The sequence below is a fragment of the Castor canadensis genome, chromosome 11 (genome assembly GCF_047511655.1).
Source record: "Castor canadensis chromosome 11, mCasCan1.hap1v2, whole genome shotgun sequence".
Lineage (NCBI taxonomy): Eukaryota > Metazoa > Chordata > Mammalia > Rodentia > Castoridae > Castor > Castor canadensis.
The window spans coordinates 7,921,384-7,941,383 of record NC_133396.1 but is presented as its reverse complement, the minus strand read 5'-3'; the positions used below and the strand labels follow the sequence as shown (position 1 = coordinate 7,941,383).

At 52.4% G+C, this 20,000-nt stretch overlaps 1 protein-coding gene across 2 annotated transcripts in view; it reads right to left on the bottom strand.

The window, feature by feature from the left end:
• Sdk2 (sidekick cell adhesion molecule 2) overlaps nt 1–20,000 on the bottom strand; it is a 266,943-nt gene that overhangs the window by 85,695 nt on the left and 161,248 nt on the right. For both annotated transcript variants that reach the window (XM_074045223.1, XM_074045222.1), the window contains exons 4-10: nt 18,517–18,664; nt 11,753–11,886; nt 4,740–4,851; nt 3,166–3,356; nt 2,958–3,041; nt 1,226–1,420; nt 507–623 (exon numbers count right to left, since the gene is read on the bottom strand). In XM_074045223.1, coding sequence (XP_073901324.1) covers nt 507–623; nt 1,226–1,420; nt 2,958–3,041; nt 3,166–3,356; nt 4,740–4,851; nt 11,753–11,886; nt 18,517–18,664 — 981 coding nt within the window. The remainder of the gene's footprint in view (nt 1–506; nt 624–1,225; nt 1,421–2,957; nt 3,042–3,165; nt 3,357–4,739; nt 4,852–11,752; nt 11,887–18,516; nt 18,665–20,000) is intronic.

Sequence of the window (20,000 nt, the reverse complement as noted above, 5' to 3'; positions counted from 1 at the left end):
TAGGAAGTGGAGGACAGTGGAAAGTGATGGAAATGAATGGCTTCTCTGGTGGGTGGCAGGTGGGGTGGGTTGGGGGAATGGGGTGGTGAGTCTGGGGGAAGCACCAGGAGCAGAAGCTGGTGGATGGTTGGGAGCAAATGTCTGAGCTGCCTGGGGAAGGAGGAAACAGCTGCTGGCAGCCCAGTAGCGCTCATTATCACACGCCCACCATTTGCTAGTCTTTACACTTTCTCAGGCACGAGGCTCGTCCTTCACAGGCATGCTACCATCCAGTCTTCCCGCCACCCTGAGTACGAGTGCTAATGTCCCCAGTCTACAGTTGGAGAGAGTTTATAATTCCCCAAGGTCGAAGTTTCTACAAGACGCAGATCAGAGCTGGTCCTTGAGCCCAGTAAGGCAGTCTCTACCGCACACTGTGAAGTGAAAGATGTCTTCTTGGATTGTGCCATGCACTTCCAGAACCTACACTGTCACATGGCAGCACCCTCTGAGTTCAGTCCATCTACCTTTCTGCCAGGTGATCGCTGGCCGGGGTGCCCCTGAAGTCTCACACGCCAGTACCACTGACATACCGTCAATCACCGTGCTGTCCAGGGGGCCCCTGGTGATGTTGGGGGCGATACCTGCAGTCAGAGACAGAGGGTCTCTTAGTCACACCCTGGAAGAACCCCCAGTCAGACAGCCAGGAACTTTGAGCCACAAAGGGTCAGGTCCTCCCTCCCCCTGCTCTCTAGGTGTTGTAGGGCCCTCTGCGGGGAAGGACTAAGGCCTCTGAGGACCAGGTGATGTCAGCCTCTGCCTGGCTCCTTCAGGCTTCCATTGAGAGGAAACTGAGGACCCAGGGAGCAGGTCACAGCCCTGTGACAGGGCAGTGGGCTCATCCTCCACTGAACGTGGACTTGGTAAAGGCAAGGACAGCTGGGAGCTATCTTAGCACTGGTTCTCCTCTCTGGAAACCTGAGCAGGTCCTCTGTTCTAGAGTAGTCCCTTGAGCCCTGCACCAACCTAGGGTCAACCCCAGCAGAGCTGGTTTTTCAGCTACTTTTCTCAAAGAGCTGGAGCATCATTGGTGGCTCTAGGACACCAGGGAGGACAGAGCTATGGGTGTGACTGGCTGGTGACACCAGGCTGCTGCGATTCTATTTCTATATAATGCACATGCTTTCCCCAAGACCCCGAGCTGGCAGGTGGGCTCAGGGACAGGATGAGGGAGGGACCAACTCACTGGTGACGGCCAGGTAGGTGGAGGTCTGCATCTCGCCGGCTGCGTTGCGGGCAAAGCACTGGAACATACCGGTGTCGTCGGGCACCAGGCCACTGATCTGCAGGCCGCCATCACCTCGCTGCCGGAAGCGGGTCAGCTTCTCCACCTCCACCACCACTGCATCCTTGTACCAAGTGATGGAGGGCGGAGGCACACCTGAGGGGATACGAGGGCCGCCATCGGCTCTCCTGTCTCCTTCCCCACTGCGAGAGGGCCTTGGCGTGTCTTGGTGTCTAGAACCTTCTCAGAGGTGTCATTTGGAGTTTAGAGAGAAGGGAAGGATGTTCTTAGAGTGTCAATTATCAAATTCCTTGGGATATGGTAGGAATTTCAGTAAAAATTCAAAAGACTTCAGACCAGTGTACCTCACAAATGCTTGATTGGACAAACAGATTTAAATTTTTTTTTTTTACTGTAGGGCTGGTAGGGTGGCTCAAGTGGTAGAGCACCTGCCTGGCAAGAGTGAGCCCTGAATTCAAATCCCAGTACCACCAAAAAACTCAAACCAAAACAAAAACCAAATTTTTTTTTACTGCCATGTTTAGCAGACCTTTTTGTGTGTTGTGGATGCTTCCAAGTGGAGGAAACCCACTTTACTACAGAGCCAGTATTAAGGGAGCAGCAGAAAGGCCACCATTCCTCAGGAGCTCCAGGAAGCCCCCTCCTATCTGGTCCAACGATAGAGGAGGACCAGGCTCTGCCATTCCTCTGCCTAGCATGGCCTTCTAAGAGGCATCCCCAGTCTTCCCTCCACCAGCCTCCCCTCCTCCGCTCTCTGCTCAAATGTGACTCCCCAAGGGGTCCCCACAACGCACATCTTCTCACTGCCACGTCTCAGAACCGAGGGTGTGTCTCACGACTCTCTTGCTTAGTGGTACACAAAATAATGGGGCGTCTTAGAACCTGTGGCTCTTTAGGTGAGAGGAAAGAAGGCTCATGTGCTAAAACAGCAGGGATCGGCTCTTTGGTTCATTCTAAGTCTGACTCGAGGACAATGTGGCACTCGGAAGTCCTCAGATGGTGTTTGCTGTGAGTGAGGGCATCTTTGCCTTCCTCTGTGGTGTCTTGGGAGGGCAGTCACCATTCCTGTCTCTCCAGTGATTTTCTCCCTCCTACCAGGCCACGTTTCACCCTTTGGCTCAGTACCCACCGTGCCCTGTCGTGTGCATGGCTGTCTTTCTCATCTGCTCCCCTCTGGCTGCCTTTCGGCTCAGCTGAGGAGGAGGGAGGGAGAGGAAGGGAAAAGTAGCAATTCTCCATTGATGTGACATTGGGGGTTAAGTAGGAGTAGCTGGGGGAGGAGACAAAGCCTCAGGGCCCAGCAAACATGAAAGGCAGCCGAGACCCACCTAGGCGAGAGTACTCAGGTCTCCGAGTTCTGACATCACGGTGATTTGGCATTGTCTACAACTCTTAAATTATGGGCAATTTGGGTCTGTCACCTGTCCTGAAATTATGATAATTTGGGTTCATTTGTAACCCTCAAGTTTCGGTAACATGGCTTGATTTCCTGCCTGAGATTACGGTAATTTGGCCTGTTTGTTTCCCTGGGGTGCCTGCTTTCAGCCAGCCTGACACTCCACACAGGGACAGGGTCTGGAGGTGGAGTGGGGCTTAGAGATGTTGTTGGAACAAGGATAGGAGAAGCCGAAGGTTGGGGGTCCATGTCCTCGAGTCCATGCTACCGTGTTACCTTTGGCCCGACAGGGGATGTCCACCACCTTCTCCATCTCTGCTGTGATGTGGCTGTCTGGTTCCTTGACAAACTGAGGAGGCTCTGCAGGGGGAAGGACCCGGGAGGGGATCAGAGCCATGCTCCTTTAGATCCAGCCGCTGTGGGGGCCATGCTGCCTGCCCTTGCCCTCCCCCCACCCAGCCCCAGCGCCCCTGCCCCATCTCACCCAGCACAGAGAGGTAGGCACCCCGGGCGACAGGGGCCACACTGCTGCTGCGCAGCATGGCTTCACACTCATAGTAGCCGGCGTCACTGACCGCGGGATTGGGGATGGTAAGCCGACGGTTGTAGTCGCTGATGCCTCCAGACACTAGCTCCCCATCCTTCTTCCAAATAATGTGGAGCTTAATCAGAGGCCTGCAGGGAGGGGGAAGACGGGAAGGCTGGGCTTCAGTGCACAGACTTCCAGAAGCAAGGCGTCCTGGACACTTCCTGGATGTAAGCTGTGGAGCAAGATCCTTCAGGGCTCCGAGCCTCAGTCTCCTCACCTGTAAAATGGGGTCACTGCACCCACCCTGGTTTGTTGTGAAGGTTAAGTGTGTTAGCACGAAGCACTTGCAACAGGGGATGGGACGTGGTGGTAACCGGGGCTGGGCTTCTTCCCCCTGTTCTCCTTGGTTGCCAGGCCCTCCCTCTACCAACGAGTGTCTAGGAAGGAGCAAGGTGAGGGGAAATAACAAAAAACACAGCATGCAGACAGAGACAGACAGACAGATAGACTAGCCCCCAGCTTTGAGAGAGACCAAGGGCGAGTTTGGCCCCTGCATTTCCAACCCTCCAGGATCTGGTCTGCCCCGAGCTCTCCTGACCAGAGGGTAGAGCTTCTTCAGGGGGCTGGGGTATCAGAGGGTCCCTGGAAAAAGGGGCTCTGTGTGGTGTGGTTCCTTCCTCACTGCGGGACTTCCCAGGGCCTCAGCGTGCGTCTTGGCCACCTTTCCCAAGTTGTGAGAAACCTGAGTTTCGTGGAGTGTGCTATGGGAACCCGCTCTCCAGGAGTCCTTGGCTGGAGGTGACCTTGGGATCCTCGGCCTAATTCCCCACCTGTGACTGCGGTTTATCCATATGCTCGCAGCTGGGATCAGTGCTTACCCTCCCTGAATGCTTTACGGTGAGGTTTGTCCGTGTCATTTTCACTTTAGAGATGAGGACACTGAGGCCCAGGGCAGGGCTGTGAGCACAGGCCTTGGGACAGCCAATTACATCTCAAATCTGCTATGTGTCAGCTTGGTGGCAGTGGGCAGGTTGCTTGCCCTCTCTGGGCTTTGGGGTAACGACACCTGTGCCATGCAGTGGTTGGGAGAGAGGAGGTTGTGCAGGAAGCACGTAGTATACTGTTCCCAGTATGATTTGTTTCTTATGTCTGGGATGTGAGGGAAACCATGGCACCTGGCCTAGGTCTCCTTCCTACAAAGTCCACGCTCAGGACTGCTGTGTGAGTCCTCAAGCTTTCCTTGAGCATGTCCAGCCTGCAGGTTCTCTGCTGTGACAGGCCCCCTGCCCCTCTCTGGGTAACTCCGTGTCCAGAGTGTGTGGCCCTTCCCTCTAGCCCTGTCGCCTGGGCTGAAATCTGTTTCCTGGGGCCTGGTTCTAGCCTCTTTTGCCCAGGAGAATGAGGTGGCCTTACTGAGCATGACAGCCCTCTGCGACAGCTACCATGGTCCCCGCCACCCTCCACTGCTCTCCCTGTGCCCAGTGCTGTAGTTAGGAGGGACAGAGAACGAGTGAGAAGGCAGCACCTACCTGGCGTTGGCCACACACTCCATGGTCACCTCTGAGGTCCCGGCTACAACGCTGGTGTTTTTGGGTGGGATAATGATGGTTGGTGCAATGGGGTCAGCAGGCCCCCCAACATCTGGAGAGAAGTCAGCTGTTAGCTGGGGTAGAGGTCAGAAATCCCTACCTGGCCAGGCTGATGCCACAGGAGATCTTGGTTTTCATGACATGGAACAGGTGGCCACAGAGGCAGCCCGAAGAGCTGCACCTCTGGACACCAGCTCACGACTGTCATTCATTCCCCAACCCCCTTGGCCTTCCTCTGCTGACAAGCCACACCTGAGTGTGCCAGGGAAGTCCACTGGGATTCTCTAGTTTCAAAGGCCTCCCCACTCTTTTCATAAGGGTAGCCTTGCCCCTACCTCATCTCTCATCCTTCCTACTGCCCTTGAAATCCTCCTCTCTGCCTCAGTTTACCTTGCTTACTTCCTCATTGTCTCCTCTACCAGAATCTGAACTCTCCGTACTGAGTTGAATAACGTCCTCTCTTCCAAATTCATGTTCCTTGGCAGTTGCGAATGCGATCTTTCTTGGAAATAAGGTGTTTGCAGATGTAATTAGTTTGGAAGAGGTCACATTGGGTTAGCACTTGGGCTCTAGATCTATGTCCTTATGTACAAGGAAAGGGGGACTCAAGACAGGAACACCCAAGAGAGAAACCATGTGAAGACAGAGGCAGAGACTAGAGGAAAGAGTTCTCAATGCAAAAAAGGAGCAGCAGGGCACTGGCCAGCACTAGGAGCTGGAAGTGGCAGAAGAGGACCCTTCAAGAGCCCTCAGAGGGAGCAGCTCTGCTCACACCTTGCTTCCAGACTTCTGCCTCCAGGACTGTGGGAGGATCAATTCTTGTTGTCCTAAGTCATCTGGGTGGCTGTACATTGTTACAGAGGCCACAGGAGGCCAGGCCACTCCCTCATGACCCCGACAGTTCCTGAGTTGAAGCCCTAATGCTACTATGGTGGCATTTGAAGGTAGGGCTTTTGGAATTAAATTAGGGTCAACCGAGGTCATGAAGGTGGGGACCCTGTAATGGGATTAGTCTTTGTAAGAAGAGACCAGATCTTGATTTCTCTCTTTCTCTCTCTTTCCTCTCTCTCTCTCTCTCTCTCTCTCTCTCCAAGACGAAGTGAGAAGGCAGCTGTCTGCAAGCCAAGAAGGGAGCCCTCACCAGCCCCCACCATGCTGCCTCTCTGATCTCGGACTTCAGCCTCCAGCCTCCAGAACTGCGAGAACACATGTGTCTGTGGCTTAGGACCTGGCCTGTGTGCTTCCTTGTGGCCACCTGAGCTGACTCACAGTCCTGCTGGCCGCTGCGCAGTGAACTACGCCTGGCACATAGTAGGTGCACAGACATACTCCATGAACAATGGCCGAAACTCAAGCTATGTCTGTGTACCTCCAGGGTAGATGACAGAAATCAAAGAGAACTTCCCATGAATGGGTTTTATTGAAAGAGAAAAGAAAAGAAAGAAACAGGTGAACTGTTTGAATGGAGGTAGTGGCATTTCCTTTCTCATTTCTTGAACTCTCTAGGAGGTCGCCAGGTTCTTATCTTTGTGGGGCAGCCTAGGCTCAGTATTGGCAAAACTCCGATATTCTCTGTGCACCTGCTCCATGGTTTGTAAAAATACAACCTGCGAGGCCCTTTTCTCTCACGACAAATCTATCCAGTTGGCCCCTTGCCAGGAGGTTCTGGAGGCAGCGGACTATGATGGCCTGCATGGCTCTGGGGTGGGATGTCCTCTGTGGGGCCAGGAGGAAGGCATTCAGAAGCTCCATGACCACTCTGTGCTGCCTGGTCAGCCCTGCTATGTCTCTTCAGCAAGCCCAGAGCTTGCTAAAGAAAAAAAAAAAAGGCTTGGGAAGAATAGGAATAAAATGTAAAAATAAAGTAAAATGAAGGGGCCAAGAAAGAAGCATATAAAGTAGAATAATTGCAACAATATAAAGCCTCATGTAGGTGCCATAAAGAGCGATCGGATTGAGAGCTGCTGATATAGCTGAATCCATAAAAGTGTGCTTTAAGTTGTTTATTACACGCCGATGCGCAGGTACCATGGCCTGGATTAATGGGGCACAAGGAGGAGACAGACAGAGCCCAAGCCTGAGTGCTCTCCATGCTGCTGGGTGAACAGACAGCCATGGAGGAAGGTATGCTGCAGGTGGACAGGTGGGTGGGCCGAGATTAAGGCTGGCTTATTGTGGTTTGGGGAAGGATGGAGGAGACACCGACACCTGGCAAGGGTCTCTGGAGCATGTGGCTAGACCCAGGAGGCCACTGCAGGGCTGGAGGGACAGATTCCCAGGTTTCTGGCATGTGCCTCCAGGAGACCTGAGGGCTGAAGCAGAACCTCAAGGATATCCTGGAAGTAGATGACTTCATGGAAGATGCTAGAATTCCAGGGGCACTCAGAGAAGCAAGACGAAGGAGGGGCATTCTAGAATGGAGCACTGTGAGTGAGGTCAGGGTGGTCCTCAAAGCAGAGGGACCAAGAGGGGAAGGCATCCATAGAACGGAGCTCATAGATCCTTCCCAGCTGGCTGCTCCTCCCCAGAACCCTCCCCTCTGCCTCCAGGAGAAAGGGTTGAGCACTGCTCATGGGTTCCAGTGCTTTTTCTAGCTGAGCAAAGATGGGTCCTCAGAATCTTTCTTAACACAGTGCAGCCAAGAAGTCAGAGCTAGCTTGTGAGCTGAAACCCACTTTCCATTCCTGCTGAACAGAGTGTGAAGGCAGATTTGATTAGGGTAAGTTAGGTCGAGACCTGATGGCTGAGGACTTATGAGCTTAGCTCTGAACTGGAAGTTGGTCCCAGGTGAGAGCTATGGAAAGGACAGACAGGAGGACAAAGTAGACAGGGCATAGGATGTGGTGATGACCTTGGGGTGGAGGAAGAGAGAGGGGTCTGTAGAGACAGGAAGCCTAGAGACAGGGCCCCTTGCACAGAGCAATGAGAAAATCAGGGGGGAACTGGGTTTCAAAGGAAGGCAAGTTTGGATTTTGTCAGGCTGTTTGAGCTGGTGGTGGGATGTCAGGACAGATGGAGATGGTCAGAGGTACCAGGCTGGAGTCCACTGGTGGCAGTCATTTGTGCAGATGTGCAGATGAGAATGGTAAGGTCCAGGAGCTGGGGACACGGAAAGCATAGGAGGGACAAAGGTTGAGCGCTGGACCCTGGGCTGGCTCACTTCAAGAGGAGGAAGTGATGGGGAAGAAGGGCGAGTGTCCAGAATGCCAGGTAGCGAGTGGGAGCCAGGACAGGGATGAGACTGAGACAGCTGTGAGGAAGAGTGGTGCTTAGGTGACAACTGACAAAGTAGGGGAGGGTGGGAATATCAGATGGCCTTCAGCAACCTGAAAGGGATATTTGTTTTCCTTCTGAGATGAGGCTATGTGTGGTGGACGTGGCATAAGCTGTGTGGTCAGGGAAGCCTGGGAACAACCCCTGCTTTTGCCAGTGGTTAGCGAATGCTACTGGGAAGTGAATGACGTCACCTCTCCAGGCCTGTTCCATTCCCTCAGTGGCTTTCTTATCTGTAAAGCACCTGCTTAAGAGGACGGCTGCAGAGAGGAGACAGGTGAGCCACGGGCACCGACAGTGCCAGGAGCAGTGAGAGCAGATGTGTGGGTGTGAGGCGAGGGTGACAGAGGCTGTGGTCAGAGACTGCTGTGGGTGACATGGCTCACCTCTGCAGAACACACCCGGCTGTCAGGTGTTCTCTGCGGGGGAGGTCTGTGCCAAGTCACTTTCCTCTACTGGGGGGATGGGACAGCGCAGTCATGGTATGCAGGATGTATACCTCATTAAACTCACGCTTTGGATGGAGGCTCAAGCAGGGACAGCACTCCAAGCTGGAAAGGACAGGATGGCTAGAAGTCAGGAGTCTCCAGGGGGACCCTATCAGGACCCAGCTCATTCCCTTGGGGTCCCTGCCATGATAGCTGGGGACCAAGTCCTGACAATTTGGAGGAGATCACTCAGTTTAACTATGGCTCAGTGCCTCCTGACCACAGTTGGGACGGGAAGTTGGCCTGTGGTGGTCCTGGAGCAGGTTTGCTATGAGTGAAGTCTGCTCTAGCCTCAGTGGGATATTGAGGGGAAAGGGGCCCCAGAGGGCAAGCCATGAAAATCACAGGCAACCCAAGCAGTAAAGGGGTGTCTTCCAAGGAGCTCCTGACAGGGATGGGCCCTGGGGCAGGAAACAGAGAGGGGGCTCCCCACACAGGGCCAAGTTGGATCTAGTTGCCAGGGACGATTTTCTGTGATTATTCTCCTGAGTCACCTCAGTTCACCCTCTCATCCATGCCCTAAGCAACATTTGATAGACGAGGAAGCCTGGGCCACAGTTTCTGAGAACAGTGACAAGACTGTAAGCAGTCCTGGGCAGGTTTGCAGGACACCTGTTCTCCAGCTGTTTGGAGCCCCAGGGCCCCAGGTCCTGAAAACTCACGCCATCCTATGTGGGGCCACCAGACATATATGCTGCCACACTCCTGAAATATGGCTGGTGCCCCTTTGATTTAATGAGATTTAATTTTAACTAATTTACATTTAATTAAAAACAGATCCCCAATTCAGTTATCAGAATACTTTTAACTACGTATGACTTGGGCATAAGCCTCTACCTTTTCAGCTGTAAATTTTATGAAGTCTAAATACAGATCACGCATTTCAGATGAAAATTTAGCATCCAAATTGAGATGTGCTTTAAGTATCAAATACACACGGATTTTAAAGACTTAGTATGCAAAAAAAATCCCCCAAAACCCTGATATAAAATATCCCATTAATATTTTCTATATTGGTGGTATGTTACCAGGCTATTTTGGATACATTGGATTAAATAAAATATATTAATAAAATGAATTCTACCTGATTCTTTTTACTCTGTAAGAAGTGGGGTGACTGGAAAAATTTTAAATTGTATATGTGACTCACATTAGAATTCCCAGGTGTGGGGCTACCATCCAGGTGTGGAGTTTTCAGGACTCTGATTGTCAAAATGAGGTCACTGGGTTACCCCAGGAAGCTCCTGGGGGTCCCAAACTTACTCCCTCATTCTCCATATCCAAGGAGCCAGGGCTCCCCCGGGGCTGCTCTGGAGCTGGGGCAGTGGTGCCTGGATCTGAGCAGAGAGGAGGGAGGGGGAGAGGAAGAAGGGGTGCAGCTCGGAGAGGCAACTGAGGGGAGCCAAGCTAGTGGTGGGCGAAGTGGCAATTGCTCCTCAGAAACTGGTAGGCAGACAGGCAGGCAGGTGGGGAGATTTGTGTCAGCGTGAGGAATATGGTTTTGAAGTGCAATCACTTGTGGGAGGGGAAATTAGCTAAAAATCAGCCGATTCTGCTCTTGATCTTGCACAAATCACCTCGCGGGAATAGGAGCTAAGGGCGCTGGGGTGGGAGGGGCAGTGAGCTGGGTAAGGCTTGGCAGATAGAGGGGAACAGAAGGGGCTCTGTCTACCTCCTTAGGCCAGCTGGAGGGGCAGGATGGTTGGACATTGAGCAGAGAACCAGTGACCCTACAGTTAGCCTGGAGAGTAGCTGGTTTAGCTACCACGAGGAGGACTCCAGCCTCAGGTCTCAGGGTAAACCGAGTCACCTAGGAAGATCATCCAAGCCTTTGACTTGGATCATGAGCCACTCTGTATCTTTGACATTGCCTCTTAAAAAAATGACAGGGTTTGTATTCGCAAGGCTGAAGCGTGAGTTTGAGACCAGCTTGGGCTACCTTGAGATCTTGTCTGAAAAAAAAAAACAACCCAAAATCTGTGTTCCATGGACTCTGGGGAATATAGTCATCACAAAATATCTGGGAAAAGCATCTCCCTCGATGACTACATTCCTTTTTCCTATAGAAACAGCAGCCCAGCTTATGCGTGGGCAGGCCCAGGCTGCAGGATTCAACTGAGGCCATAGCTCAGGTCAATGTCAGAGGTTACACTTGTGACCCTGACAGGTCAGTAACCAGACAGATTCTCCTCCCAGGCAGTCAGGAACACGGGAAGCGGTCCTGTTTGGGTTTAGAAGGCCCAGGCATGGGGATGGCAGTGTTGGGAATATACTAGGTAGTACAGGCACTGGCTGAGGCTAGGATCTGGGTACAGACATGAGAGGGCCCCAGGCACTCTTGTCTTGTCATTGGTGGGCGTGTGCCAGTGTAACCATGCATGATAAATGAGACTTTCTTTGGGAGTGGAACTGGTACAGATGTGGAGGGACATGAACATCTGGCTCCCCCAGCTTGTGTGGTACTCGGCTTGCAGCAGGAAACACTGATCTAACCCCATGTGTTCACAGCCTGGACTGTACCCTGGCCACTCGCCCACCCATCTTCTCTATCCTGGGGATGGAACCTGGAGGGAGGGAAGGGCCAATCCTGCAGGGGAGAGCCAGGCCAGGGATGATGTTTATGCTGCAGGCTGGACAAAGCACATGCCAACAGGCACCCTTTGATGTCCTTCTTGCTGGGCTGGGCCCCTGCACCTTTCTCTCCCAGGGACCAGTGCATCTGAGGATGGGCAGACGTGGGACAGCCTGTGTTCCTGTAGTGGGGGCCGCCTAGCTCTGAGCAGAATAGTGGTGTGTATGTCCCAGTTGAACAGAGGCAGTTAGCGTATTTCTTTCAAAATGAGCTTCCGATCTCCCTGGTTGCTCTCTCCATCCGCACCTGAGCCCGCGGGTGGCTGTAATCCACATGTGCACATGCTATTTTTCTCACTCTGCTCCACCCTGTTAACAGTCAAGCTGAGCGTCTTCTCTCCTGCAGGGTGAGCCTCTTCCAGCACTTAGCTCCCTCCTGTCTCTGACCTGGCACTAGCTTGCATCTTCAGTGGTGCTCCTCCTCCTTGGGAGGGCTCTTCCCCCTGTGTCCCTAGCCTTCCCCCCATCCCCACCATTCCATCTTCCCAATGGCCCCCTGGAGTCCCATTCCTGAGATTTAATGACTCGCTCTGTGACGGTCCCCGCCCTGTGCTCACTTACTCTCCACAGCAAGAGTGATAGGCTGGCTGGTCTTGTTATCCCCGTTCTTGTCATTAACTGCCTGCACGTAGTAACGGCCTGCGTCGGGAGCCACCGTTGACAGGATGACAAGGGTGTTCTCCAGTGTGATGGCTCTGGGAAGAGGAAAGGGATTCTTTTGACAGGGGCCTGAGGGACTTGGAGCCTCCAGCCTCTAGGGATTGTGACTGGAGAACTGAGGTAGGTGGCCTGACAGTACACTCCCACCCCCTGCAGAAAGGAAGAGAGGGGGCTGCCTCAAAGAGTGCCCCTTTCAGTCCTCACCCCAACCACTTACTGCCTAAACCCCAGCTACTCTGCGTTTGCAGAGAACCCCAACGTGCTCACTGCACTGGTCATTGAACCCCACCACAGTCCTTCACACCCACGGGTTGAGACCATCCATACGAAGCCTTCCCAGCCCCCACCCCAAAGCCGGCCTAGGGACCTTTCCCACAAGCCACCGTGGAATTCTGTCCATCCAGACACCGAAGAAATGTCCATGGAGCAAATGGGTGACCAGTGAGTATCGAGCCACTATAATGATTTTGGGAATGAGCAGAGTGGACTGGAGGTACAGCTCAAGTGGTAGAGTGCTTGCCTAACATGCACGAGGTCCTGGGTTCGATCCCCAGGTCAAAAAACAAACAGCTCCCCATTGCAGGTCAGGGCCTTAACCCTCATCCTAAATTTGTTTAAGCAGACTCCTGAAGCATAGACTTCTGGGGGCCCATGTCCCTCTAGTACCCTTCCTGGGATCAGTTCCTCTAACCTGAAGCCTGTGACCGTATGTGAGGCCTGGTGAGCTGGTCAGCAGGGAGGAAGGTGGTAGAACGTGCTGAGGACTATGGGCCTCTGCCCCTGCCCCACTGGCTGGTTCCCTTTCCTGGTCTCCTGTCACGTAGCCCCTCCTTGGGTCAGGCTCCAGGCAGGAAAACAGGGAGCTGGGGTCCCCCTTAAATGAGGCTGAAGTGGCTCTGAGAGCACTGCCCACACCAGCTCTGCCCAGCTCCTCTCACCCATTCTCTCAATGACAAACAGAACCATTAGTTTGCCAAGTCTATCTCCAGATTGTAATGTGATGTGCCCGAGACAGCTGTTAAACATCCTTAATGTTAGTTTAACAAGGACAAATCCAGTTGAATTCTTTTCAAATTTTCCCATTAGGTGAATATTACAGAGTTTTAAACAGGCTCTCAAATAAACATCCCCACTAATGCCTCGCTGGCCCAGCTCTCTCCCAGCCTACCTGTGCTAGTCCCCCGCCCTCCTGGTTTGGGGCTAAGACACACCATCAGCAGAGCTCTGCATAGGAGGGAGGCAAGCCCAGCTGCCCCAATGTTTAGGGACCCTATTGATGCCCCATTTATTTTTTGCTTTTTTTTTGAGAACTCTTTTTTTATCTGCAGCTGATGAGGTGATAGGATGCAGGACCAGAGGTATATGTATGTATATATGTATATACGTGTTTGGCGGCAGTACTAGGGTTTGAATTCAGGTGCTCTACAGCTTGAGCCACACCTCCAGCCCTTTTTGCTCGGGTTATTATGGAGATAGGGTCTTGCTTTCTGCCATTGCTGGGATGACAGGCATGTACCACCCTGCCCAGCTTTTTTTCCATGGAGATGGGGTTTCGTAAACTATTTTGCCCAGGCTGGCCTGGAGCTATGATCCTCCCAATCCCAGCCTCTGAAATAGCTAGGCTTATAGGTGTGAGCCACTGGGGTCTGGCAGGACTCACATATTTTAAAGGTGACAACTTGGGACTGTGAGACTGGGATTGGGATAGTGACCATCTTCTCACCTTCAAATCTCCTGCAGGGAACTTGTCCTAACTGAAGCTTGTGGGAATGACTGAGGGTTGGGGCAAGGGGCCTGAGCTGTGCAGGGTGGTTTGGGTAGGGGGTAAGCTCTGGAACAGGACCCAGCCTCTGAGGGGCATACACTTCCTTCTGGCTGGGCCTCTGTTTCCTCATCTATGCAAAGGTGGAAGCATGTGTTTGCTAGGATTTCCTCCAGGCTGACACTGAGGGACTTCGTTTAATCCCCATTTGGTCCAAGGCCACTGTCTTCACCCACCTCCATCACCATCACCTTGAGCACATAGTCTGGCTTCAGGATGGAGCAGTGGGATGTGGGGTCATGCAGTTCCAGCTGCCCCAGTCACACCTACTGCCACAGTACTACGGGTGAACAAAGCCTCTCTAGTTTACCCCCCTGTACTAGCTCTTTTGGCTTTCAGAGGAGACACCTCAAATTCTTTTCCTCTTGACCAGAAGGGTTTGTCCACCTCCATTTTCTCCTTTAGCTGTATTTTGTCAACATTATGATCGATCTTTCTAGGTCAGTAGTTCTCAACCAGAGTGACTTTGCCCCCAGGGGCTATTTAATAATGAATGTCTGGACAACTTGTGGCTGCCACAGTGGTGGAGGTGCTACTAAAAGCTGGTGGTGGCAATCAGGGATGCAGCTAAGCGAGCATCCTACAATGCCCAGGGTGGCCCCACAGGGAGGGTGGCTGGACCTGGACGTTTGAGTATATGGTGGAGTGCTATGGTTTGGATGGGGTTTGAGTGTGTCCACCCAGCTTAACGTGTTGAAGGTTTAATGTTCATTTTGAGGTATTCAGAGGAGAGGTTTAGAGGCAAGGCCTTTGGTAAGTGATTAGTACTAGACAAGGTCATCAGGGTGGATACTCCATGACTGAATCCTGGTGGCTTCATAAGAAGAGGGAGAAGCAAAACCAAAAGTGATCAATTCCATAAACACAATTAATACTGGAGCATTTGTCATTGTGTAAAATCATAATTATCTCTCTCTCTATGCTTATTCAACTTTAGGTGCCTCATTTACACTTTCTCATTAATATAAATCAGTGAGTAAAAATTGCTTATATATTGATGTAACAACAACAACAAAAAAAAACGAGGGAGAAGGAAGGACCGGAAGACACACACTCACATAAGCCCTGCTTTTCTCTTGCCATGTGACCCTGCGCCACCTCAGGTCTCTGCCAGCAAGAGGATCATTACTAGGTGAGCCTCCTCTACCTGGGACCTGCAGAATCACGTGCCGAAAGAACGCTCTGCCCTTTATAGCTCACTCAATCTGTGGCATTGTGTTATTAGCAGTAGCAGATGGACTGACACACTGACATATCCTGTTCTAGGTAATATGGCCCACCTCGGCACCAGGCTCCCCTCCTGTAGGGTACCATGGTTGCCAGGCAGCCAGTGACACGCTCTGTAGCTTCCCATGCAGGTGATTGGTGTGGCTGAGCTGGTGGGATGTAGAAGGAGGGAAGTGTGGAACACGGGCACTCCTGTGTCATCCTCGTGAGGCTCTCTCCCCTCTAGGCTTGGAACACGGGCACTCCTGTGTCATCCTTGTGAGGCTCTCTCCCCTCTGTTGGAGCAGGATGACTTGGAAGGCTTATGCAGATTAGCAGAGCCCCAGCAGCCTAGCTCTGAGTGACTGTTGCAAGAGCTGCCCCTTCTGACCCTTGCTTGAAGTAGGACTTTCTTGATGGGCAAACCTTACCTTCTGTGGTGTTGGGTCCTGGGTTCTGGGATATAGTCATTACTGAAGCTGGCACTGTCTTTATCAGCCCCTGGAGGGCAGCACCTGGCCCGAAGCCTGGCTTTGGGTTCTTAGCATGGAGTGGAGCAGGAGGCACAACAGCCTTTTGATTTGTCACCCTGACCCCACCAAGAGGGAAAGGAAGGTCCCTGGGCTCACAGGTAGCCATTGGAAGTATGCTGCACCTCAGTTCCAACATGCACGCTGCTGTTGATGGCCCTTAGTAGGACATCCAGCCTGCTGTACCCCAGATGCATCCACACTGAGAAAAGTTGGGGGGACACAGATAGCAGTACTCAACCAAGTGGGAGCTGGGTCATACTTTCCATCTGTATCCTTGGTTTCAATTTACTAGGCCTTTTCGGCTTCTCTGATTGGCTCAGCTCCCACCCCCACCCTCTGCCCACTGCTCCTATTCAGCCAGTCCCCTTCTTTCAGCTCCATGGGGGCCTGATCCATAATTTAATTAAGGATAAAATAAGTCACCCTAGAGTGTGTGCAAAGCTCCCGGCACTCATCTCTGTTAGAATCCTGTCTCCTTTTCAACAGCGAGCTGTGGGACTTGGTGAGGTGGCACTAATCCCTATCCTGCCTGGTGGTGAGAACCGTACTCCACGGGTAGTGGTGCCTTCCTCGCCTTCTACACCCTCTGGCTGATAACACTCATCAGATACAGAGCTCGAGCACGCAGACACCAGGGAACTTGCTTCTGGGGATCCTTTCCACTTGGTTATGAGTATTAATCCACTGTAATTGCCAAGATAAAATCATCCCACAGTTCTATCATGTACTTGGTAGCAGCGTTTGTGAGAGTGGTCAGGATGGGCACATATATGTGCAGGCCAGGATTGCTCCAGAAGCTGGGAATGAGACAAGTAGTCAGGACAGGGTTAGGAAAGGGTCGATGGGAGTGAGGCTGGAGAAAGCAATTTCTCTACCATGGCAAATGTAGTAGGTAAGTGCCAACATGCTCCCTCCTGCAGCCAGGGCAGACATTGGTAATTGATCAAGGTACTCTTTCCCCTGAGTGTGAATGGGGCCTCAAGTCCTTTTCAACTCGGTGTTCCCAGCAGCCACTACCAATTGTCTTGTAGGATGTCTTCACTGATACACCTGGGCATATGAGATTAAACTGAGAAAGGGAGTTAGGATGGGGCTGGGCTCATCTACCTGTCCCCACACCTGTGTGGCAGAGCCTCTTCCTTCTACAGCATATAGCCATGTGAAGGGTGAGCCATTTTGATGGTTTTGTCCAGCCTTAGTTGGGCCTAAGGAAGCCCATTCTGACTCATGTGGGATGAATCTACTTGTTGACCTGGGTTGCTACTCTATTTCTTCACCTTTCTCTATATCCACACCCCGTGCGGTGTGAGTGTGGACCTGTGCGTCTGCAGTGCAACTGAGACACATGGCACAGTGTATGGATACAGAGAGCCTCTTGCCCTTGGGTTCTGCCACATTCTTGCTTCAGCCAATGGGATGCTAGCAGAGGCCTAAAACAGGTACGTTTTTGTTTCTTCTCCTGCTTATCAGCAATTGCCAGGAGAACATGTTGGGGCTGGCAAAGGGAGGATGAGGCACTTGCAGCACAGCCAAGTCACCTGTCTTCTAGTAGGCTATTCTAGATCAGTCAGTAGCCAATCAACCCCAGACTAGTGACAGCCCAGCCAAGACCAGAAGCACCTAGCCCACCTAGCCTAAATCATCAACCTGTGTACTCATAAGAATAATACAGTTAAGTGCTTATTCTCTTAGGTGTTTTGTTATTGAGGCTGTAGTTCTGGTATGTAGATACATACCAGGCATGGTTCTCAACCCTGGCTGCATGTCAGAATCACCTAGGGAGTTTCAAAAATCCCAATGGCTGAATTACTCCCATTTCAGGGCATCCTGATCAGTACATTTCAAAGCTACCAAATGATTTCCACAGGTAGGCAGGATGAAAATCCCTGCATCAGGATCAGCTCTCCAAAGCGCACTCACTCCCTCGTGTCTGTGCAAGTTCCAATGTGTGTTTCACAGAAGGGCGAGAGTTAGAGAGACTGACTCGAGTCTGGACAGCCAGACCAGCTCCACATCTCAGCAGCAATGTGAGGTTTGGCAAAATCACTTAACTTCAGGAACTCTGCTTTATTGTGCAGTGGGGACAAAGCCAGCCCCTTCATGGGGCTGTTGTGAGGGTTGTCTACTCAGCAACTATTTTGGGAGCATGTGCTCTGTGGATAGAAAGGAAAGGAGACTGAGAGTGCCTCCTTCCTCTCAGAGCACAGCTGCCCTGGTGCAGAGGGGATGTGTGCTTGTGGTTAGCAGAGTCCCAGAATATAGCAGCCACTCAATAAACGACAGCTGCTGTCACCACTATGACAGCATTAGGTAACAGTTACTGTGCTTCTATCATGGGACTTCTTCCCCAAAGGCAAGAACTGTCCAGCGCTTCCTCCACAACCTACAGACCAGGTTGGGCTCCAGTCAGTCTACAACAGCATCTTGATCAGGTCTTTCTGCGAGCAGGGGAGAGTAGGGAGCACAGAGAAGAAAGCCTTGGCTGGCTCAGGACTCTGAGTGGAATCCAGGGGTTGGAGGGCGGATGTCTGCTGGAGCAATGCTTTGCCCCTGGCCTTCTGTAGAGGTGAGGGTATTGGTCTGCCACCCCTGGCCACAAGCCAGGGACACAGAGGTCTTTGTGCCCACCGAAAGGGCTGCATGTTTCCCTCCCCTGGCTTCCCCTGACAACACCAACTCCAGGAAGCCAAAATACACATAGCCCTCTCACCCCAGCTCACACCCATCCACACCCACGCAACTGAAACGGTGGGCTCTCCACTGCCCCCGGCGCTGCTGGCCTGACTCCGGGGCCTGTCACCATAGTGATGGTGTCTTTGTTTGTGCCTGTTTGGGGGGTTGTTAATTCCTCTTAAAGGCAGCTAGAGGCAACACCCTGGGATTCCCAGGGAGCCCCAAGTCCTCGCATACATGTTCCAAGAAAGTCCCTTGCAAAATAAACTTCTGTGGCCATCTGGGAGGTCCCCATCTGGCTATATCCCAGAATTGCTGAAAGATTCTTCAGGAAAGGCTGTCTTCAGCATTTGGGGGAGTTTATCTGGCCCCAAACCTTACCCCATGCCAGAACCAGCCTCCCTCCAGTGCCCCCCAGAGCTGGGACTCACATTCGGCTGCTGGGTGGGATCTTCCGGCCATCTCGGAACCAGGTCACCTGAGGCCGGGGGAAGCTGGCGATGCGTGGTGCTCGGATGACGGCAGCTTCCCCATGGGTGACACTCTGGTGCTTTTCTCCCTCCTCGAAGCTCCCCATGTCTGCAGGGAGAGAGTGAGCAGAGGTCAGGGGCTGAGGCCAGCCTCAGGGATCACCTGGTTCCTGGGTGCGGAGTGGAAGCAGCAGAAAGATAACATGGCAGAAAGATGTCCACAGGGAAATGGCCATCGTGCTCAGAGTACCCACGCTGGCCCACCTCCCCATCCTCGAATCTATCACTGTGACGTACCTGCTTTGGTGTCTGGGTTTTATACTCATTTATAGCCATATAGCCTTGACTCAATTGATTTGTTCAACAGCCACGAGAGGGTGATCATCATTTTACACATTTTACAACCCAAAAACCTGTTCGAATGGGTTCAGACAGGTGAATTAACTAGGAAGGGACAGAGCCAGGATTTGAACTCAGACCTTGAGCTCTGGAGTCGGGCTGCTGTTCTCCCTTCCCTGCCCTGTGGTCCTGCTTTGGCACAGCAGGGCTTAGATGTGGGGTCACAGGTAGGTGTTGGGCCACATTTCTCTGCCAATAGGGGCACAGCGTGGTGGGCACACTGCAGTGAGTGAGATCTTGGATCTTACAGCATCTGCGCTGCAGAGAGGATTTCCTTCCTATGCCCGGGGTGCCGAGTGTGAGGTCTGGTTGCTCATATGTGCCAACACAAACAGTGCATTGCTCTTTTTAAAGCATGCCACCCCCTGCGCCAGATATGGAGGAGGACTTTTCTCCTGGTTCTGCTCTTCTGCCAGCCAGGAGGGAGACAGAGAGCAGAGGAGACACCCAGGAGGTGCTTCCTGTTCCCTGGCAGCCTGTTGCTGGGCCAGAGGGACTGATTCACACCACAGAGGCGGGCAGTAGGCTTTGGGAACAGGCGTCTGGGTTTCACCTCCACACTTAAAAATGAATGTGCATCCTTGCTACTCCACATGTGGTCTATGACAAGCACTGTTTGTCCTAAATGGCTGTATGTCAGGAATACTGCAGAGTTTAAAAAAAAATGCCAATGAGTCCTCCAGCCCTGCAGCTTCTGATTTCATTAGTATGGGATGTGGGGGAGGGGGATTCCATTCTGGGAGTGTCCCATGTCAGCCCATCTCCCCATCTTCTAACCCATCACCATGCTGGCCCTGAACCTTCTGGGGTGGGCGGGACCTGGGCCTCTAAGGTTTCTAAATTAGGCCTCTGATCTCTAAAGTTGCTTTTCTGGTTTGATCATAACCTTTCTGCAGACAGCCTCTTGTGGTCTGGGTCCTTCAGAGCGCCAAAATTCCACTTCCAACATTTGCTGGGCATTTCTGCCAGGAGGGGCCCTTGTCACCTTGCCAAGCCCAGCCTCTTGTGCTCTGGTCCTTGTCCCTGCCCAAATCACCTGAGCTCAA